At 35.0% G+C, this 23,960-nt stretch overlaps 1 protein-coding gene, 1 long non-coding RNA gene and 1 pseudogene across 2 annotated transcripts; 2 read left to right on the top strand and 1 right to left on the bottom strand.

Annotated features, from left to right (window-relative positions):
• Positions 1–334: 334 nt before the first annotated feature.
• Positions 335–7,965, bottom strand: LOC113732402 (putative disease resistance RPP13-like protein 1; annotated as a pseudogene).
• LOC140036983 (uncharacterized) lies at positions 5,235–8,289 on the top strand. Its single transcript, XR_011840714.1, has 2 exons — positions 5,235–5,373; positions 7,557–8,289. It is a non-coding gene; the product is annotated as an uncharacterized lncRNA (long non-coding RNA).
• Positions 8,290–10,732: 2,443 nt separating this feature from the next.
• Positions 10,733–11,203, top strand: LOC140036226 (uncharacterized). Its single transcript, XM_072077555.1, has one exon. The coding sequence runs from the start codon at positions 10,733–10,735 to the stop codon at positions 11,201–11,203; it is 471 nt and encodes a 156-aa protein (XP_071933656.1).
• Positions 11,204–23,960: the final 12,757 nt, after the last annotated feature.

Here is a 23,960-nt window from a genome sequence, read left to right as displayed (position 1 = left end):
AAAGTAAGGATACGGTAGAATTGCAGATACAGCTGGCACAAGGCTCTACCATCAGAAACCATGCAAAACATCAGTTTACAGCCACAGATCTACACAGCAGAAATAGCTGCCTCGAGCGCTACTAAGCTCCCCTTTCTTCACCTGACACAAACGAAGGTACCCCGCTGCTGCCCTCATAGCCATTGCATTAGTTGCAGAAAGGGTTGGAATCTTAATTTCCTTTTGAAGTTTCATAATCTGCTTTGCGTTTAGTTCTTTAACTCTAATCTCCATTTCTTAGTGGATGTGATAGTGGTGATTTGAAGTTTTTCTCTGACGAATGCAGATACAATCATGTTAATACTTCCCAAATTCACTTCACTGATGTGATAGAAACAAAAATATGCCAGGAGTATTCAAAACTAAAATTGAAACCAAATAAGAAATGCAATGGAAATTACACATTGCGCCCGTATTGTTAATTGCATAAAAGGAAAAGTCTTTCCATGATCTAATCTAATAAGTGACTATGAAGGAATGAACTGAAAAAACGAGGACGAATGTCATCTCAAATGTTGAAAAATTCTTGAACATGCCATTTGCAAATGCAAGGCAAGAAGTATGATGTGGCTAGCACATTTTCGATAGGATCCTTGGTGTAGGCAAATTAGCTGTTTTGCAAAGTTGGCCATGAACATGGAGAAAAATCCTGAAAGCGAAACAAGAACTAAAGAGTAAGTTGACAAAATTATCATCAAGAAGCAGGGATCATATGCACAGCAAATGATGCTCCCGTGATTTGAGGCACTGGAGCATTCCAAGAAAATGAATCTAACGGAAGACGGTACCTTTACGCCCCTGAGGTCAAGCTCTTGCGACTGACAAGCAAGATTCAATATAGAATTAGCTCACTATTGAAAGCTGTGCAGTTTATATCAGAAACCTTGGGGCCATTCTTTCCCCTCCTTTCTCTTATTATATGGTAATTTGAACAATGAAAACCATATTTTTCATGCATAGTGGAAGCAGGGAGGACACCAACAACTCTTTTTGTAGCGACTAGAGCTAAGAGCAGTCAGCAATTTCCATATCTTCAAGATAGATGAAGTGTTGAAGACACTTGTAGGTCATTGTTCTTCAGCTCTTATGCTGCTCCAAGTGAAAGATGGCGAGGGTGCAAGACAGGAGCCAGTATTATGGAAGTAACTCTTTTTTGTCAGTGCCACTAATATTGCAGTCTGACCAAGAAGGGAAAATCTGCAATATCCTCCATCAAAAGGATATGGTTGCAGTCTGGAGGCAACACCTAGCTCAAAAGCTCTCAGTTACATGATGCTGCCACATTTTTCAACATAAAGATGCGACGAGGGCTTGCATCTTTCCAGGCAGCGAACTGAGCTCCTTGCAATACATACTTCTGAAAAGAGGCATTAAATGATCGTGGTCTCAATTCTACAAAGAATTGTAAACAATGATTTGTCTTTCAAATTTTTACATAATTCCTATGTAGAAAGTAGGAAGAGAGAGAGCAGGAAAGGCAACCACAGATGATCCCCCAGTTACTGGTGAGCAAATGCCATCTTTGAGTATCAGCTCTTTTTCAAGAAGCATGCTTGAATTACAGATATTCATTCCAATTTATCAAAGGTCTACAGGAATATATGAAAATATTTACAATGAATACAAAGTGCAACCTCTCCCGGCCACGCAGTGGGATTAGTTGGGGCGTACGGTATTACCAGTCCATGGCCCCAGATACCCATCGCGTAAGAAAAAAAAAAAAAAAAAAGAATACAAAGTGCAACCTACCCAAAATATCTTGTTGCATAAGATAAATATGAAAATGTCAGAAGTGAAGCAGAGCATTAGAGATGGATTATGCAGCAAATACATAACTAAAGAAGCTATACCAGAGATAGAGTGCAGTCAATTGTACTCCATGGGAACAACATACAAGGGGAAGAGACATTAGAAACCACTTCAAATTAGTTGCCTTTTTTCCTTTTCAGAAAAAAATGATTATTCAGTATTTATTGCTTCCTTTCTGTTTATTATTACTACGGGCTAAAATAAATGACCTGTTTGAATTTATTCACCTTTCTGTTTATTCAGAATTATTGATGGTTATTGTCAAAAATGTACTCATCTGATGTTTGTACCTTCTTTGTGTGGAAAGATCTTAGAAAGTTGAAAATTTAGACAACAGCCAGACACATACAAGGTGAAGATAAGAATGAAATTAAGTCATAACTGTCATCAGCACAAATATCCATCACTGGTTTTCTACCCGTTTTCTTTTTGCACTCCTTTCTACTCTCCAAATTAATTTGATGAACTCTTCATCTATTTAGGATCAAACACAAAGAAATATCCAGCAATGGTGCCTTCTACATGCCTAATGCTACCACGTCAAAAAGGTTCAATACCATTGAAACCAACAACGGGCACCTAAGCCTGGTAACCTTCTGATTCACACTACTTTTCATATGAATAGAAATATTATTTTTATGTGTACCTTGAATTGCTTGAATAACACAACATAAATCCCAGTAGCTGTGTTATCTCTCATGTCTAAACCCGTGATACCATTCCCAACCAACCCAAGTCTAGACTATATTTTGAAGGGGCTATGGCAATTCTAGATCTAAAAACCTTACCATAATGCGATGAATAATGACAGCATGATGTTGTGGCCTGAAAAACATATATGCATGACAGGTTCTGGCTTGTGATCTTCTAGTTGATGGTTTCCATACTGGTCTGCTTGCTGTACGAAAAACCAAGGAAGTTAAAGATATGTGGAAGTTACCTGTATCTTACCATAAAAAATTGTTCAATAAACCAGAAAATTAACCTCAAAATAAAAATGAAATTTGCAAAAGAAAGTGCTGGAATAGTTTAAAATAGGCATAATAAGTATGGAAGCACTTAGTTTGGTGAAATCTTAGAGAAGATGTCCTGCAATTGCATAATGATGAAGAAAGAAATAAAGGAAATCCAGGAATTAATAGAAACAGGAAAATAGCAAGCCTTCAAAGATGCCATCAAGAACAAATACTCGTACAGAATGGGTGCATAACAGTTCCCCTAATAGGAATTGAATAAAACATGCGAAATATTTACATTACATTGTACTATGTAGTGTTCAAAACATTTTTAAGAGTTACCATAACTATGGCATAGAGGAAGAACAAATCTTGATGTCAGGGAAACAAACTGAAGTGCCAACAAACCAAAAGTAATAATAATTGTAATGTAAACTGAAAGTGCATGACTGATCACAGGATAAGTTTATCATTGACATCCTTGAAATATGAGCTACCTTGTGCTAATCTTCTTCCTTTCTCTACTCTGAAAATAATGTCAGCAACTCTGCAATGGCCGCCATTCTATAAATATTAATCTACTGCAAAGATGGAGCTCACTCGCCCCCATTTTGCAATGGCCGAAGACAGAGCAATCATGGTCCTTAGAATACTGAGAAAGGTATCATCTCGACTGGGAGAGAGCAACCCATGTCCTGGCAGATACGTCAAATTTTGACAAGATTAAAGTACTTTATACCTGCTCTTTAGAAGAAGCAAATTGTGTTCTATTATAGTTTAAAGTAGAATTAAAGGATTATAAAACGAGTCAGGCAAAATAAGCTTATAGCTTCAAACAAAAAATTATCGAATGTATCAAAGAAAGCACAGAAAACATTTAGAAAGTTTAAGAACAATCTAATTATTGCAGGTTTTTGTTCTCCATCAGTAGCTACCAAGGAAAACATTTGTCTGCCTAAGTTTGTGGCCTACATGATTGGAATCTAGGGTGCAAAAATGAACCAAAAGCATGGGCTCTTATTTTAAAAAAAAGTTGAAAAAGTAATACAAATGGTGAAATCTATAGCTAGAAAGTAATATATTATGAGATTGTTGCACCAGTAACGGCCACTACTTCAACTGTTCTTTCAGCACATCCTAGTTATTCATAGCAGGCAATTCGCACTGCAATCATTTTGCATTTTGAGGCTCTAGAGGATTTCGAGAGAATAAAATATATGAAGAAAACAAAAAAAAATTGAAAAAACAACAAGTACCTTTAATTATTATATAAATAGATGATGGTGGGGGTCTTGTAACTTTGGAAGGCAAGCCCTCACCTGTAATCGGTGTCATTATCAAGGAACTAGCTCGTCATCGATTATTAGGCAAGGGATGTGAGCAATCTTGGGCCAGTCTTGTCCTTTCTCCCATTCTAGCCTTGGTTTCAACATTGGGCAATCGGAGATATCTAATGTGGTGAGAGAGGCAGGCAGTCCCTCTTCTGGTAGGGACTGGAGTCTGTGGCAAAAGCCGATAACTAGGCGTTGAAGAGAGGTGAGGTGCCGAAGACCCGAATAGTTTAGCATTTTTAGATTCTCAAGGGACTGCAACAAGAGAGCTTGAAGCGTGCAAGGCAGCTGCCAGTCCTCCTCTGGAAATAACTCTACTCCATCCTTGATACCCACAATCCACAAGTCCGTAAGAGAGGGGAGTTTATCCAAACCCCACTCTCTTCGGCGACTCATGAGCTTTTTGCACCTCAAGATTTCAAGGATTTGTAGGCTAGAGGGCAAACCCCCTTCCGGGAAGCACTCAATTTCTGGACAATTTTCTAGCTTTAGAAATCGAAGAGACGGGAGGAGGGATTCCATCCGTTGCGGCAGTGACAGGAGCTTCTCGCAATCTTCGATAACAATCTGCGTTAGATTGGGGGCTGCCAATCCTCCCTCTGGAAAAGACATTAGATCATTGCAGCTTAAGATATATAAGACTTGAAGTGACATCATTGCAGTAGTAGTAGTTGTCATGCCACTCTGATTCCCAATCCCAGGTGCCGGTGTAGCAAGAACTGAGAGCATCTCAATACTCTTGCAGTTCAAGACAATAAAAAATTTTAGCACGGGAAACGAGGCAAGCCACTCGACTTTGACTTTGACAGAGTCACAATTCTCGACTTTCAAGTACTCCAAGTTCCCACCACCCTCCCAGTCTGAACCCCCTAATTCCAAATTGCAGCATCTCTTGCACGCAAGTGATTTAAGTGAGGTAGGTGGTCTACTCGCGTGGGAGGTTGAGAGAGACCCACAATCATCAATTGTCAATCCCTCAAGTTTGTGTAATTGGTTGAGCTCTATGGGCAACTCTTTCAAATTCTTTAGAATTGAAATCTTCAATTGACAAAGAGATGAAAATTTTTGTTGAATCTCTCCATTCAAGATGCTCAATTGACCATTAGGATGCACAAGACTATCGCAGCCAGATATCTCAAGTCTTTGTAGTGACGGAAATTGTTGGGGAAATTCTCCAATTAGTCTGGGACAATCAATTATCCTGAGCTCTTCGAGTCTATTGAAGACTTCATCTTCTGGTATGTGCCATCTCTCCCACTCTAGCAGCTTCTCAATTCTCAATTTTTTTAAAGATGGGAATGGTTTGGTTGCATTGACATCTCCATAAAAATTCTGTGTCAAGGCTAATACATGAGGCATTCCAACAATCTCAAGTGATTGCAAGAACCTTAACTGCCCAAGTGTAGGCAAGGAATGACAATATTCACAACTAGACAGACTTAAGGATTCCAAACGGTTTAATGACGGGTTGCCTAGCCAATTTGGAAATGTGGTCCCGCAATATCCTTCTATTTTAAGATACTTAATGCTCGAATGAGGTCGTAGTTTATCAAGCACATCCTTTGCAACTTGTGAATTGTTAGCATCACCGTCCCACTTGAGAGTTAACTTTTCAAGGTTTTTCTTGCCTTCCATGTTCGCTAAGGATGCATCCCTACCACTAGAAATATTTTCCAGCCCAGAAAGGAATAGCTTACCACGTAACATAGGAAGCTTGCCTAACTCCTTAATTGTCAAACCATTGTCTTTGCCTATGACAAAAGAAGTCAAGACTTGAAGGTTTATTAGTCTGCCTATTTGTGGTGGCATTTTCTTCAGTGGAGTTTCACTAATATCCAGGCAACACAAGTTAATTAACTTTCCCAGATTTGCTGGCAACTCTTCAAGTTCTTTGCACTTTGACAACAACAAAGTTTGTAGATTATAGAAACCGCATATCCACTTCGGTAGCTCCTTTATTTTTGTAGAAGAGAGTTCCAAAAATCGAAGCTGTTTCAAACCACTCCATGAGTTTGGTAACTTCAGAATATTCTCATAATAGGACAAAGATAGAACCCTTAAAGACATGAACTGGGGCAAGGTATCCTCTAAAAATTTGTTGCTTAGAGAAAATTTACAATCCAAGTCTTGACGCATTCTCAATGGCAAGAATGTTCTTATATTCTTAGTCCCCCTCAAGAGATTAAACTTATGAAATGTGTCAGACACACTAGGATGGTATGAAAAATGTCTTGCACCAGATACTGTAGCATCGCCTTCCTGATAATCTTCCAACCTAAGGCAATATTTCCCAAAAACAAACCTAGCCAAATCGTTGACAAGGTCATGCATGGAGAAAGTATGGTCAGTTGACTTATGAAATAATGATCTCATTATCAGTTCATCAAAGTACTTCTCAGCCTTGTTTTCAATTCTTTTATTTTCTCCAGGATACCCTAAAAGATCATTAGCTTGCCATAACTGAATTATTTTCTCTTTTCTAAACTGGTAATCTTTGTGGAACACAGCACAATAAGCAAAGCACCTCTTAAGATCGGAAGGAAGATGAATGTAGCTTAATCTCAATGCTGGTATGGGGCCATTTTCATTATCCATTTGAGTCCACTCTTCACTTGCTAAAATCTCTTCCCATTCTTTGGGGGTTGTTTTGGAACGCAAAATACCCGCAACTGTTTTCACAGCCAAAGGCAAACCACACACTTTTTAACAATTTTGTTTCCTATTTCTTCAAGTTCTGCATTTTCATTGCCATCTTTATTTTCAAATGCATGCTTCTTAAATAATGACCGGCAATCTTCCTCTTGTATGAAATTCAGATGATGAATTGACCTTTCTTTGGCCATCATCCTTGCAACATTCTGATCTCGTGTTGTGACAATGATCTTACTTCCACATGATCCAACATTGAAAGGGCTCCTTAAATTATCCCACTGATTGTAGTTACTATTCCAAACATCATCCAGAACAAGAAGGAACTTTTTCTGAGCTAGGCCGCCTTGTAGCTTCACTTGAAGGGAGAACAAGTTATCACTGTCAACAAAAGAAATATTGAGTTCCCTTAAAAGTTCTTTTGTTATCCTGGTAGCATCATACCCTTCTGATACGCAGACCCATGCCCTGGTAGGAAAACTCACTTCCACCCTCGAATCTTTGTAAATCATTCGAGCCAAGGTGGTCTTACCGAGCCCACCCAGTCCAACTATTGGAACCACAATGATATTTTCTCTGTCTGCATCCTCGGAGAGCAACATTTGAATTATCTTCTCTTTATCAGCATCTCTCCCAAAAATAGTAGTCTCATTAACCAAAGGTGTTTCAAATTGTTGATGTGACTGTCTTTTGGAATGACCAACCTGCAAACCCAAGGGAGTAATTTGCTGTATGTATCCCTCCAGCCTCATCACTATTGTTTCCATCTCAGGCATGATCCTCCTAAGAAACTTATCACCCGAAGATGTACAAGGCAGAATCCTTTCAAAGCATAATCTTCTCAAGGAGCTTGTACAAGTGCTGGTTGAGCTTTCATACTCAGTTTCTACCTTAATTCGCAGGGCTTCAGTGTTCATTCTGTCCAGTAAATCCTCTGCTTGATAAAATGTATCATGAAGCTCTTCAAGCCATTTCTTGACATATTGGTTCCATATTTCCTTGTTCTCTGCATCATCGAGCACGGCTCCAACAGTGCTTAACTTACTCTCGAGATTCTTGAGGAGATCATCATCGGCCTTCTGATTACTAAACAAATTTAGGAATTCCGGTGCAGTCATCCTATCAAATAGCACTTGAAGGAAAGCGGAGAGGAATGAGCCTCCCACTAAGGCAGCAGCCATATATCTAGGCAGAGGTAAAAGTGAAAGCGACTTGCACAAGTAAACCAATGAGAGAGAGAGACCTGCAATAATTTTCATTGGGAGAGCCAAGCTCAAAGAAAGAAAGAAAGAACATGAACATCAGTTCATTCGGTGTGGCTTAACCTTTTTGGCTTGCAGGATCTTTTTGTTTATTTAATTATAATGAATTGGCAGCCAAAGTTGTACAGTTATTAAAGCAGGAAGATCACAACCATCATTATATGTTTGACATACTCAACCCAATTCTACTAGCGTACCAGAAAAAGTGCATAAGAAAAAAAGTACTTTCTGAACTTTTGTTTATCTGCTTCATGGTATTCAAAACACCAAATTTGGTTAGCTTTGAAAGAATTCTAGCCTTGTAAGATAAATTGTGGAAAGAATATTCTTCCAAGGTGCATCCAAAATATTAAAGAGAGCGCTATAAAGACTTGAAATTTAGGGTATCATTCAAAATAGATGACACCATCTCATGACTATCTTAGGTTGATTATGGAATATGCCATCACTTTTTTTGAAGTTTATAATTTGAACAGTGATTTGGAAACGGAAGACATTTTTAGTTTTAAAACTCAAATCAATCTCCATATAAACTCAAAATTATCCTCTTTCTACAAATCTTATGGGCATGGGATCAATAGTTTAAAAATTAAACTCGTTTCCAGCAATTTGAACTCTAGATGAACCAGGATTTACACTAATAAGCGCATTAACATCACCATAGCATGGGGGGCAGATTCCTAGTACACAGGCCCTATTTGTTCTGGAAATTCAGCAAGGAAAAGGAAATTGAAGAAAAGAAAAGTAAATTCCTCATCTTGTTTGGTTATGAACGAAAGTATTAAGGAAAGGAAAATGATCTCTAAAAAGGTTGTTTCTTTTTGTTTGGTTTGTGGATTTTGAAAAGGAAATCCTTTCCTTTTTCTTTTTCTCTTTATGAAAATTAACTGATGAGTAGACGAATTTTGAAAAGGAAGATGAAAATCTCTTTTCTTTTTTTTGAAAATTAAAAACTTAATAGAAAATCAATTAAAATATTCTAACTAAAATTGTTTTGACCACCTCATTCTCAACTTCAGACGTTCACATGCAAACTTGAATGGAAACTGGAAACTGATTGTAGAATTTATATTTAAAAAAATTAACAATAACAACAATAAAAATAAAGAACAATATTTTTCCAAGACCATATGACACGAATTTTAGCAAAATGCAAAGAAATTGCAAAAATTGAAAATTAAAAATGTGGCCAAGTCAAAGCAAAATGAAACTTACGAGTGCTTCAAATGATTTGCAGCTCACAAGTCAGTCCACAGCTTGATGATGCTTCTCTTTCTCTTCTACTCCTTTGGTGAATTGGTGGTAATGAAGAACTAATGCTGTAGTGAAATAAAAAATTGTGACTACTAAATTTGCAGAAAAGGTTTGGTATAGAGTCTGTGATCGAAGAAATTCCAAGAAATAAGAATATCTTGAGAAAACAGTGAAATTAGAATGTAGTCTGAATTATATGAAGATAATGGAGCAATTCCTTGGGTAAACTTGCCTTGCTTTTGGTGCGAGTAATAAATAGGAGGACCAGCGACAAGAAATTATCCTTTCATGCATTTATCCAATACAGTATGGGATCTACATCAAAATTTTTTTTTAAAGAAAGAAAATGGAAGTTGCTATTTGACTTTTCGCAAATTTTCTACCAAATTGCAACTTATCTTTTAGCAAAATTTTTAAGAGATATGTTAGTTTCTAAATTAGCAACTTGGCTCTTATACATCATTTTCCCGGAAGAGTGGTTTTCATATTAAATGACAGTAAAATTCTACTATTTGGTAATAGTATTAAACAAAAAAATTCGAATCCAAAATCTGATAATACAGAGAATTCTAAAAGCTCGTCACTGCCTACTGAGCTAACTCCGGTGATTAAGTGTACCTTTTACGTCTTATAATGCAACATCCTTTCTTTTTTTTGTTCTTTTTTTCCCCAGTTGCAAACATCTGAAAAAACAAACATTCTACTAGCTATTGATTCTTGTTCTTTTTCAGAACATGTTGAGAGCCGTCCACACTGCTAAGCCAATATTTGTGTATCCTTGAAAGAAAACCAGTAGACCTGGATTCCGACAAAACAGGGGACCTCCACTCCATGTAATCCGATCACCAAAATTGTTCAAAAAATAAAAAAAGAAAGAGGAAGCATGCCCTCCAAGTTCAACAAATCACATCACCAAAATTGTCAAAAGGGACACCGTAAAAGTTGTAGAAATATAAACCAAGTTAGTGTTGATTGGTTAGTTTTATTTTACTGGCCAGATGTCATTTCTTTATTGACTAGTTTTGTTGGCAAGTCTAAAGTTGGTCACATGGGATAAAATCCCATATTGGTAGTACTAATAAGTTGGGCAAGTCTATAGGGTACATAGGTTATATAAAACCTCTGCCTTTTGGGTTTTGTACTTTGTAGCCACAACCTCCTTTGAGTAATCGAAGAGAATTTCTTTTCCTTTGCCTCATATGTAAATTCTTGAGATTGTTTCTGGAGGTTTATGTGTGTTTATTTGTTTGAATCCTATAAATTGGTATCAGAACTGTGTTAGATTGAAGTATGACAAACCTTAATCCCAATATTATTTATTCTGTCCAAAAACTCAAAACAAAGGCGGAGTTCAAATTTTGGCAAAAACAAATGATAACCCATCTCAAAGCATGTAAATTACATCGTTATATTGAATCTGCACTTGCTCGGGATGCCAGTGAAGATGATAAGGCAAAAGATAGTTTGGTTTTTGTCACGAATTCATCAAGCAATTGACATGTCAGTTTTTGGAAAAATTGCTACAGTTGATACGGCAAAGGAGGCTTGGGACATATTGGACAAAACATACAAAGGGATTGACAGAGTTCAGCAAAATAATTTGATGATGTTGAAGAGGAAATTTGAACTTGCAACGATGGAGAAGTCAGAATCGATTGAGTTATATTTTTTTCGTTTGTCAGATATTAAAAACGAGAAGAAACTCAATCAATATGACCTTTCTGACAGAACATTTGTTGAGAAAATTCTCAATACCCTACCCATAAAATTTGATCATGTGGTAGCTGTAATCCATGAAACGAAAGATTTGGAGGATTTGAATATTAAAGATTTGCATGGGTCATTAATTCTGCATGAACAAAGAATTAATGAAAAATTAAAGGATACCCAAAGAAGGATATAGTAAAGAAGGCGTTGCAGGTGCAGTTGAATTTGAGAGGCAATAATGATGTTAAGGAGCAAGGCGAATCTAGTCAAAGGAATAGAAGTGGTTACAATAATAGAAGTGGTCGTAGCAATAATAATAATAGAGGTTGACGAGGTACATCGAATCCTGCAACTTTAGAGGTGGTTCTAGTAGAAGCAGAGGTAGTAGTTTTGACAGAGAAAATAATTTTAATCAAAATAAGTTTCAGAATAATTTTGGAGAGAGAGTTCAATGTTATAATTGTGAAAAATTGGGTCATAGACAATTTGAATGTAGATTTGGAAAAAATGTAGACAGAAATTTTCAAACTAATGTTGTCGACAATCAAGTGTAGGATGATAATAAAAATTTTGAAACTTTATTATTAGCATGTAATGCTGTTGATGTAGTTGATAAAATAAATGGTACTTGGATACGGGTTGCAGTAACCATATGTTTGACAAGAAAGAATTATTTGTTGAGTTTGATGAATCTATCCATGGTAAAGTTAAATTTGGGAATAACACTGTTTTACCAGTAATTGATAAAGGAAAAATTCCTATTAGTCTGAAAAATGGGTCTATTGATTTTATTTTTGATGTTTTCTATGTTCCTAGGTTGCATCAAAATTTATTGAGTATGAGCCAGTTGTCTGAAAAAAAAAATATGATATTCGTATCAAAAATAGTAGTTGCACTTTTTGATAGGAATGATTGCTAGTGTACCAATAACTTCAAATCGCTTATTTTCACTAAATTTGAGTATTGCCAATTTTTTCTATTCGAGTATAATAATAGTTGACAGTAATTGGTTGTGACATATGCAATTTGATCATTTGAATTTTGAAAGTTTGAATTTTTTGACAAATTGGCTAATATTAAAAATTCTGGTAGAATCTGTGATATGTGTGTTTTGGAAAAATAACATAGGGATGCTGTTCAGATTGGTAAATCATGGAGGGCCAGAAAATCATTAGAAATTAGTCATTCAAATATATGCACCATAGAGGTTCTCTCTAATGGTGGTTATAGGTATTTTATTACCTTTATTGATGATTTTAGTAGAAATGCCTGGGTGTAATTTTTAAAACAAAAATCTGATGCTTGTGATATTTGTAAAATTTTTTAGACTTTTGTTGAGAGGCAAATTAGGTGTTAGATTAAAATTTTGAGAACAAATAAGGGTCAAAAATATTTGATGTGTGATGATTTTCTTGAGAAAAATGGGATACAGTATCAGTTGATTACCAGGCACACTCCCCAACAAAATGGAGTGGTGGAGAGGAAAGATAGGAAAGTTATAAATATAGTAAGGTGTATATTGAAATTAAAATATATGCCAAAATTATTTTTGGCAGAGGGACTTTCTTATGGAATTTATCTGTTAAACAGGTGTCTTACCAGAAGTGTTTCCAAAAAAACTCTTGAAGAAGTTTGGAGTGGTAGAAAACCATTTGTTGATCATCTCAAAATTTTTGGGTGTATTGCCTATTCCCACATTCCTGATCAATTAAGAAAAAAACTTGATGATAAGGAAGAGAAGTGTGTATTTATTGGTTATAGTGAAATCTCTCGAGCTTACAGGTTGTATAATCTTGTAACAAAAGAGATGATGTGAGTAGAGATGTGACTTTTGATGAAAGAGGTTTTGGGATTGGTCTACTAGAGATTTTGAGACAGCAGAGGCGACTCTAAATTATCAGCAAGAGGATAATTATGATATTTAACCATCACCAATTGCTGAGGGTCCACAAACTGAGTTAAGTGGACGTCCCCAAAGTCAGCGACAGACGCCAGCTCATCTGCAGGATTATGTTATTGCACCAAATTATATTCTTTCTGACGAAGATATTGTCAATTTTGCTTTGTTTGCAGATTGTAATCCAGTTGTGTACGAGAAAGCAGCCAATGATGATTGTTAGGTGAAAGCGATAGAAAAAGAAATCCATGCAATAGAGAAGAATGACACTTGGGAACTTACTTCCCTTCCAATTGATAAAAAAACCATTGGAGTTAAGTGGGTATATAAGACAAAATTTAAATTCAGTGGAGAAATTGATAGATACAAAAGGAGAGACTAGTGGTGAAGGCATACAAGCAGAAACTTGGGATTGACTATTTTGAAGTGTTTGCACCCATTGTCAGGCTTGATACAATCTGTATGATAATTTCTCTAACTGCTCAAAATAATTGGAGAATTTATCAAATAGATATCAAGTCAGGTTTTCTGAATGGAGTTCTTAATGAAGACATGTATGTGGAGCAGCTAGTAGGATTTGTCAGAAGAAGTCAAGAAAATAAGGTGTATAGATTGAAGAGAGCCTTGTATGGATTGAAACAAGCCCCAAGACCGTGGTATACAAGAATTGATTCTTATTTTCTGACTCGTGATTTTTAGAGGTGTCAATATGAGCACACTTTATATATTAAAATTTCTGCTCATGGTGATATTCTTATGGTGTGCTTGTACGCAGATGATATAATTTTTATAGAAAATAATCCAAAAATGATTGCAAAATTCAAGGAGACTATGATTAAATAGTTTGAGATGATAGATATGAGATTCATGTTATATTTTCTGGGAATTGAAATCTTTCAGTTTGACAATGAAATTTTTATATTTCAAAAGAAATATACAGGTGACATTTTAAAGAAGTTCAAAATGTATACAGCAAAGCCAATTATAACACCAGTTGAAGAAAAATTAAGATTGACCAAGGAAGGTGCTGATGGATATGTGAATCCCACCTACTTTAAAAGTTTGGTAGGGAGTTTGAGATATTTGACTTCTACAAGGCTAGATATCAATTTTACTGTTAGTTCCACATCAGTCACATTTGCAAGCAGCTAAGAGGATTTTGAAATGTATTGAAGGTACTCACAGTAATGGTATTTTTTATTGAGGAAATGGTCCGGTTGAATTTTTTGGCTACACAGATAGTGATTGGGCAGGTGATACGGTAGAGAAGAAGAGTACTGCAGGTTATGCATTTTTTATTCTTTCTGGAGTGTTTTCCTAGAGTTCGAAGAAGTAATAGGTGATTGCATTGTTTACATTGAGGCAAAATATATTGCAGCAACTAACAGTACTACTCAATCTTTGTGGTTACATCGCATACTTGGTGTCCTATAATACAAGCAGGTTGATCTTATGAAAATTTATTGTGATAATAAGTCAGCAATTAAGTTATCCAAGAATCCAGTACTCTATGGCTGTAGCAAATATATTGACATTAAATATCACTTCATACGTTAGTTGGTTCAAGAAAGGGAGATTGAAATTGATTATTGCAGAACTGAAGAGCAAGTGGCCGATATTTTCACTAAGACATTGAAGACCAAGATTTTTGTCGAGTTGAAAAAGATGTTGGATATGACCAAATTAGAGGAGTTTGGTTTAAGGGAGGCAATGTAGAAATATAAACCAAGTTAATGTTGATTGGTTAGTTTTATTTTACTGTCCACATGTTATTTCTGTAGTTTTGTTGGCAAGTCTAAAGTTGGTCATGTGGGATCAAATCCCATATTGGGAGTACTAATAAGTTGGGCAAGTCTGTAGGGTACATAAGTTATATAAAACCTCTACTTTTTGGGTTTTGTACTTTGTAGCCACAACCTCTTTTGAGTAATCGAAGAGAATTTCTTTTCCTTTGTCTCATATGTCAAATTCTTGATATTGTTCCTGTGGGTTTATGTGTGTTTATTTGTTTGGATCATTTTTCAGAAACCCTTTTGGGATGCAATTCAAGAAAGTGTGGCAGGTAAGTATTGTGACGGACATAGGGTAGCAACTGTTTCTGAAAATTCATGGCCAAGATTTAGCCAAAACAAAAAATATATATAAGATTTAGATTTCATCTTGTACATCATTTTTCACATTATGTGTAGGATTCATAAAAATTTGTTCTATAATTACACATTATTAAAAATGAGTTACATCATATGCATACAAAGTATATTTTGCATAAAATTGTTCCAAACAATTTTCCTGATGACTGTTCGGGCCCCTTGTCTATATCGTAACACTAATTACAAATATTAAGTTGCAAATAAACACGAAAAAAAAAGACACAAAGTTAAAAAAAAAAAGGCTAAACACAAAATTACAAATTCTAAATTATAGTCGTGACTGGCGTCCCATAGTCAAGTGACACTTGAGCACTCAATAAAAATTGCAATTGATCAAGACATCAATACTGAGAAAGAAACAAAGTGCACACATAAGTATCGAACATGACAACAATACTTCTTTAATGTAATGCCACTTATGATTGAGATGTATACCAAACTTGGATTCCAAATTCCATATTAGCAGACTGAATTTTATATTTTTAGCCAAAAAGATAGATAAGGTCGGTTATTTTGTTAAAAAACTAATTATACTTTGCACCCTTGAACTTGTGCTCCATTTTCAATTTATGCCCTAATAAATAATTTTGGACAGTTTGTACTCTAACTTCCAAATTTGTCCACTTAACATTGTTGGCAAAATTTATAAAATAAAAGACCACGCAAATCAATAAAACTGTATCATTTTGTTCCAACTGCAATTTTTTTTACTCCCTTTGACCACTTTTAGCATATCATCATTGGTATGCACGTCCTTTATTCAGTTAATTTGCTAAATGCCACTATCAAAATGTCTCAAATTGAAAGATAGGGTACAAAGTGATAATATGGAACAAATTTAGAAGTGCAAATTGGAGTTAATCCTTTATCAGATGAAACCAAGCTCAAGGGGACAAAGGACGACGAACACTTTTCACGCGGTTTTTTATGTGAATAGAAATTATAATGTACAATGATGATGCAAATTGCTGCCACACAGGCTGGTTCTTATGACCTTGGTAAATACAATTTGCAAGAAACTGAGTAATGGGTTGGAGAATCAGATTAAAGAAAAGAAAAAAAAAATTTGAAGAAGAAAAACTTTAGTTGATTCGTTAATATTTTCGAACTTGAAATCATGTTTGGGCTTGAATTGATACCTAAACAAACAAACTTAAGTGTGCTTGACTTGAATCGAGTTCAAACCAAGTACAAAGTTATTTGGTTCGATTTACAGCCCTGCAAGTATCTCACTAATATTATGGAAATTAAGCTGCCGATAAAATTTCACCAGTGGATTTTTCCGGAGTGATAGGCCCAAGTTATAATTTCCAGACAACACTTACCAACTAAGCCCCCAAATAGATTATATTAACACCAGTTAGGCCTCTCTAGAATATGTTAGAGTAGGAGTAAAAGTAGGAGTAGATGTTATCGTTGACAAAAAAAAAAACAAAAAAGATTAGTACAACTATGGGACACAAACCAGCGCACAACTTCACAATACCAAAGCTCTAACTTACTTAGACAGACACCAAGTCAAATAAGCTAGGGAAGACTTATCCCAAGCTTACAAATGAATCCTAACTCCTAGTTATAGATGGTTTTCGGCTGTGGGAATTTCTAGAAGGCAAAGGATTATTTTCTATAAAGTTGAGGGGGCGGAAATTACAAGCTGTTACTTCTGGACTAATCTTCTAGACATGAATCATCTGGAGATATACAGAATGAGAGGCCGTTTATTTCCAGCACAAACATCACCCACAAGACAAAAAGGAAAAAAGAAAAAAGTCAACAGTATTGGCATCTTTTACCAATTACTAACCTTTTATCAGGCAACAGCCATATCTCCAAAGCGCAGGTCGGGAAAGAAAAAGCTTGCAGCCTAAAACACGACAGATCAGAAAACAGCACCACCAAGTAACCTAGCTTTTAGGATTCAGTATCACGTTGGCTTCTTAATTTATGACCGCGGAATGGATAATAGAGCACACCAATACCTAGAAAATACAAATTGAAAAAGAAAAAGAGTAATGAGGAGGAGAAGCAGATTTGAAACATAAAATGGAAAAAATTCACTGGTATTATGGCCCATTTATTGGTGCAGGATCTTTTTTCCTTTTCTTTTTATTTGATCAGTCGTACAGAATTGCACAGAAATATTTTAAAATTGAATATGCAATGAAGTTGAAGGAAACTGAAACTCACCGTAGCAGACAAAACAAGTTTGCTTCAAATGATTTGGGGCTCACAAGCTGATCAATCCAGAAGTTGAAGACGGAGCTTCTCTACGGATCTTCTGCGCCTTTGGTGAGTTGGTGGTAATGAAGAATGCTATAGTGAAAGGAAAAATGATTGACGAGTGAAGTTGCAGAAAAAGATTGGGACCAATGGCGAATTTATTTAATTAGAGAACGAACATGGAAGTTGCTAGTAAACTTCTAGCAAAATTTCTACCAGTTGCTATTCTCAAAGAGTGGTTAGTTTCTAAATGCCCCCCAAACATCATCGTTTTCAAGGAAGAGTACTTTTTATATTAAAAAATAAAACGGAAGGGGTACAGTTTGTAATGAGTTGAAGAAGCAGATTAAAATAAAGGATCTTTTACTTCTTACACTAAGGATTGTTTTTATTTTTTTCTCCCAAGTGCAATCATCCGAATAAAATAAAATGTCTACCAAATATTTAACTTCAAATTCGGTGACTGATTCTTGATCTTTCCTTTTCAACATTTATAGAAAATAGCCGGCACACACTACTAGGAAAGAAAACTATTAGTTCTGGATTCCAAGGAGACAAAAATTAAAAAAAATATATATATATGACCTCCAAATCCAAGTTATCTCACCTAAATTGTCATCAAGACAAAAAAAAACAAAAATTAAAACATGACCTCCAAATCTAACTCATCAAATTACCAAAATTGTCTAAAAGGACACTGCAAATGACCTTTCTTCGGTAACAATTATTGGGTTCAATTCAAAGAAAAAGACTCAAATTCTAAAAAAAAAAAAAAAAAACTTAAGTGCTAAACACAAAAAAGACTACGAAGTCTAAATTGCAGTCGTGACTGGCCATGTACCCAAAGTCAAATGATGCTTCATCTCTCAATAACAATTGCAATTGACGAAGACATCAATACCTGGAAAAAGTTGTCATGCCCATGGTCCTAGATGCAAAAATACTTCTTTAATGTAACCAATGGAGTGATGATACCAAACTTGATTCCAAATTCCAAATTCCAAATTATCAGACTAATAAGTTTTATAGTTTTGAGGAAAAAAAAATGATGTCGGTTAGTGCGTGTCAAATGAGCCCAAGCACAAGGCTAGGAGAGATCACGAATACTTCTTCACGCGGTTTTATGTGAACAAAAATTACACTTTATGGCGACACAAACTTGATGCCATTCATGATTGAAATATTAGTCCAACTCGGGTCCTAAATTGTCTAATAATTAAACGCAAGTTGTGTTAATGTCTGTGTGGACTGGTACCACAGGCAAATTCTTTGCAATTTCGGCTTTGTCCGGATAAAAAAGATTCGATGAAGGAAACGACAAGTAAAATATTGGGAAGATACTTCTCATATTAGAAAACACAATTAATTGAGAATTAGGACCGTTAAATGACAATTTTGATAGGATGTACAAGCATTTTTCTCTAAGGTTTCCAAGAAATTCATTTGCTACTTGATGTACCTAGTACACCTGCGTATATGTGTATTTGTGTGTCAAGTAGATCCTACAATACTGTTCTTCCTCCATCGGGGCCAAGATCTCCTTTTCTCTGCCTTTGTTCTTACTTTTTATTTAATAAAGTCTCTGCTAATGTATTTTAGTGACAGTTTTTCTCTTCTAGACTATGCTAGTGAGAATTTTGTTTAGCTTTTGTCATTTTTTCTTAGATCTAAAAGTTTTTTCAAATCTACATGTTAAATCTAATTTTTGTTGGTTTTTCTCGTCAGATGTCAACATCAATTTTGAACTTGAACTAACTGAATAGCAGATTTGAGAGAATAGACATGCATAGATTTTTACGGAGCAACTCGTTCAATTGGTCAGATTTGATAATTCGTGATTTACAGTGTAATATTTTTTATTTTGTAACTCTGTTAAATCTAATGATTTTTCAGATCAAATATATCTGTGACATTCTCAATGTATTTTCTGCCATTAATGCAAATTACTTTGTTAAACAAATTATGCTGGATGATTTCCAACTAGTTTATTAACAATACTGACTTCCTTTTTATCAAAAACAAAAAAAAAAACAAAAAACAATAGATCCCACGATATGTGCTCAAAAGGATTTCTCTACTACATTTACTCAACTAATTCTCCGTAGGCTTCAATGGAATCAAGTTAAAGACATAACTTGGCAAACAAAATATATATGTAATCTATTTCGTCTTCAAAACTTGAACAGATAAAGAACATATCACCTTGCAAATTAAAACAACTAACGAGAGGGTGTTTAACATCGCAATTAAGACTTCTAATTTGCCATCTATAAGCTGTGACAAAAATCCAGAACAATCATTCCTCCATTCCATTCGTCAATGTATAGTCTCAACAACATCTCCAGAAAAATCTTAATTCTTGGATGGGTCCAAATATAATATTCTCCCATCTTCTAAAACTGTAGGTTATTTTTATTTAACAAAGGTAAGGAATTTATTTGTGTATCACCTTAAGAGTCTATAACTATTTATCTTAAGGAAAAAAATGTTTGGGATGATTATGGACCACACGCTTAAATATGCAATCCTCGATTTCTATGAAGCCACATGTTGTAGTAGATGACTTGATAGATATATGGGTAGATTACAAATAATCACATGTGATTTCATCTATTGCCATATGACTCCTTAATATTTTAAAATATCAACTTTACCCTCCTATGATTTCACGTACAGTGACAATTGATGGAAAACAGACTATGTAATATCGTAAATTGAAATGCCAATAGTGCCTTTACTCAAATGCTAAATCAAATAGCAGCTTAACCACTTTATATAAAACCACAAGGGAATTATGTGGATAAATGCAAAGACTATAAGAGAGTAAAGTGGACATTTTATGCAAGACATAGGAGCTTAATGGACATTATGATTTGATCACATGCACTTTTGGAGTGTGTTTGATATAATCACCCGTAACTGATTGTGCATTCTGTCCATTTTCATTTTACATAAAACTATAGGGGAGTTATGTGACTATTTTGAAACCTTAAAGAGATTATCTAACATTATGCAAAATCATAGGAGGGTTATATATAATTTACCCTAGAAATATTTAGTTGCCAGTGTATCTTAGCTTACTCAGACTTGGGTTTGGAGCCATGATTCAATGAGGGTGGGCAATAGCCTTCCTCCCCCACTCCCCTGCAAATTTAAAGAATAGGCTCTAAATTTTTAACAAAATTTTCAGTTTTTCTTACAATTGTCTCTCCTTAAAATTCGAAAAATACTCTGCTTTCACGATATTGTGCCTACATCTTGAAAAATTCTCATGGTCCACACAATGTCTCCCTAAACAACTAATTGGTCAATGCTGGCAGTCACATGCAAGGATGGGTATCTTGGAGTTGAGTTATCTTCAATGAATATTGAACTAATTAGATGGTACCCTTTTTGAATTGAATAATTTATGAAGGACTACATGATATTATATAATAAGTTGTTAGACTGTTTAGAATTAGGTTTCCTTCAGTTTCATCGATCAATGTTAGGAAAAGATTGTGCGTGTTTAAGGGTTATGAACAACTTCCATTTACATTTCTCTCTCTTTTTTAAGAACTTTTTTTGTGTAATTAAATTTTCTTTTTTAAGAACTTACTAAAAAATTTTCACAAATCATTTCTTTTCCTCTATTTTCTTTCCATTCAAACTGTTGGAAATTTTTCAAAATTTGTATGGTGTACGTACATGTATTGTATTATGAATGATTCTAAATTGTACATACATTCTAATAAATGTATATTCATTCATGTCTTTGATGTACATACATGTATTGTATTATGAATGATTTCAAATTGTACATATATTATAATAAATGTATATTCATTCATGAATTTGAATGTATATATATTCATATATGTGAAGATCCTTGAATGTAAGGATAGATTCATGTCTTTGATCATAGGATCATGAGATGCATGAATTAAAGTATATGAATTTGTACACAATACCTTGAATCTATTTATACAAGTATTAAATAAGTTCTTTTTGTTTTTTAAACAATCTTTCCTATATAAAGAAGTCAAGTAGAGAGTGATAAACTGCATAAAATCACTTTCCTACTACTTTGAATTCTCTCAAAAAGCACTCCTTAGTTCAAGAGGGTTTATCTTACTTTGTGCAAGAGTTTAAGATAAACAAACTTCATCTTATTGTAAAGGATATTTGTCCAAGATTATTGCACTTTATATCGAACAAATAAAGTCTAAAAGGAAGTGATATTCTATCACGATTTGAAACCAATTCTTGTCACAATATTTGCTAGTTCATTGTAATATTCCCAACAATCTTTAGACTTTATTTTATACTCTACAATGGCTGGTACCTTGAAAGAGTTGGCATCCAACATTGTCAAATTCGAGAGGTTTAATGGAGGAAATTTCATTCATTTGGCAAAAACGTGTTCATTTCTTTCTCACTGCATTCCAAGTGGTTTATGTTTTAACCACACCAAAGCCATTGATCATCAATTCCAAGGAAGAAACTCTTGAAGACATTCGAAAACGTTAGAAATGGGAGAACGGCACTGAAATATGTCATGGTCACATACTCAATACCATGAGTGACAGCCTAATTGATATCTACCATTCAATTACTACCGTCAAGGAACTTTGGAATCTTTTGGAATTGAAATATGACAGGTTGTCAGGCCTGTGCAATAATAAAAACCTCCTCAGCTAAAGTTAATTTTTGTAAATAGTGGTAAGCGGGGTCGAATCCACAGGGATTGGGTGTAACTATTTCTTTTCAAATTCACAGTAATCAGGGGGTGTTTTTGTGCAGAAGATAACAAACAAAGAAAATCTAAGAAGTTACTAAAAATTAAATAACAATCTACTAAAATCAAACGAGTGATAATTAAGAATCTAACCAAGAAATAACTTCAGCAATGGTTCACCTAATTGATCATCGATGCAAAGGCAATTCCAATTATTTACTAATAAATAGGTTATAACTGTCAAACAAGCGATGGCAGTCAACCCCTCCTTACTGTATCGGTGATTAAGGTACGTCCGTTAATCACTACTCTAATTGAGAAATAATCTTAGGTACACCCGTAAGATTTAATTCCCCAATTGCCTTACGTTTAGAGGAGCCCTATTCTAACCAAATAACGCACTACCAAGGTTATTTCAGAGTAGGCCGCGTATTCCTCTGACACAAATCTAATCATGCCAGTTGTCACTAATTCAAAGCAATTAAACAATTACGAATTTAATACCCTAATTCACAATAGATTATCAAACTAACTAATTATCCGGATCCAAGACAAATAATTAATTAAATAATCATAAATACTGGAATCAAGGGATATGCGAATACCAATAAATAAAAGAAAAGATAAAATTAAATCGATCTCACAATTTTCAGGCGAATCAAATCCTCCGTTATTTCTTGACTAGACAAAGGGATTTAACTCATCCCTTGTCTACTCCTACCAAAAAGAAAAGAAAAGAAACTCCAAATGAAAGGAAAAATCCAAGGCTAAATCTCTACCCCTGACATGCGTGGAGAAAAGCAACTAAAAGCTAAGAAGAAAAGTCAAAGTGAAGCTAAAAGAGACAAGAATCAAAAGCTAAGCTAAAGATAGTGCTTTTTCCTCTGCAATTTCTATTTCGTATCTCCTGTGCGGCGGCTCTCCTTCCGGAGAGGAAGAAGCCCCCGTGCCCTATGTTCCTTTCTCTTCTTTTATGTTGTCTTCCGCAAATTACCAGAGAGGGTCACATCTTGATATTCCAAAAATATCCCTGGACGCCTGCTACTTGAACTCTTTCCCGATGACTATCAAATTGGTTTTGATTGTGATATTTTTGTTTTACTCCCTGAAATAAATGTAAATTATGAAAAGTGAGTAGAATCTAATAATTAATCCATATCAAGTCAGGTAATAGGGGAAATTAATAATAAAATAAATGATAAAATTGCAACCGATCAATTTCCCCCACACCTAAACCATGCTTGTCCTCAAGTATGAGAACCACAAACAAACACCAACATTTGATAGTGGCTATTGCTCTATCCACCAAAATTGCCAAGATACCAAGAAAAATAATAATCAAGCATCAATGGTCAAGTCCAAGAAACATCACTTCGGTTAGGTTCTAAACCATAAACTCTTCTAATTTCAGGTTAACTAATCTAAGAAAAAGGAGTGGTCACTCAACATTTATCAGCGAATGGTCCAACTATTAATCAAAATCTCAACATTAAATCCATAAATCGGCAAGCTGATTTTTATCACACATTAACACAACTTTCACTTCTTTTTTTTCGTTATTTATTTATTTATTTTTTTTTCAATAGCACAAAAGACTTAGTCTCTAACCATCGGAGCCTTTTGACGAGAACTCCAACATTTGTCAGATGAAGGAGCCCAGTTACTCGGCTCCTATCGCTATACGACCACGTACTCATAGAAATTATTACTTTTTGACGCGAGAATCGACACTTTAGGTAAAAATCCCGGGTTATTCAGTAGTACCAAATAGCGGAGTACAGTCAACTTTATTTCATAGCCAGATAACACAATATCTCACAATATCACAAAGAAAAAGCAGCTAGCCTCATTTTTTCCAAATATGGAGAATTAAGATTAATAATCGGACCAATTCACATGAAAATGTCAACAATCATTCCCTATACGTAGAAAAGTTAACGAAAAATCATAAGAGTCAAACAATCACCGA

This window comes from Coffea arabica, chromosome 2e (genome assembly GCF_036785885.1).
Source record: "Coffea arabica cultivar ET-39 chromosome 2e, Coffea Arabica ET-39 HiFi, whole genome shotgun sequence".
Classification (NCBI taxonomy): Eukaryota; Viridiplantae; Streptophyta; class Magnoliopsida; order Gentianales; family Rubiaceae; genus Coffea; species Coffea arabica.
The sequence above is the reverse complement of the archived record's forward strand: the minus strand, read 5'-3'. Positions and strand labels throughout refer to the sequence as shown.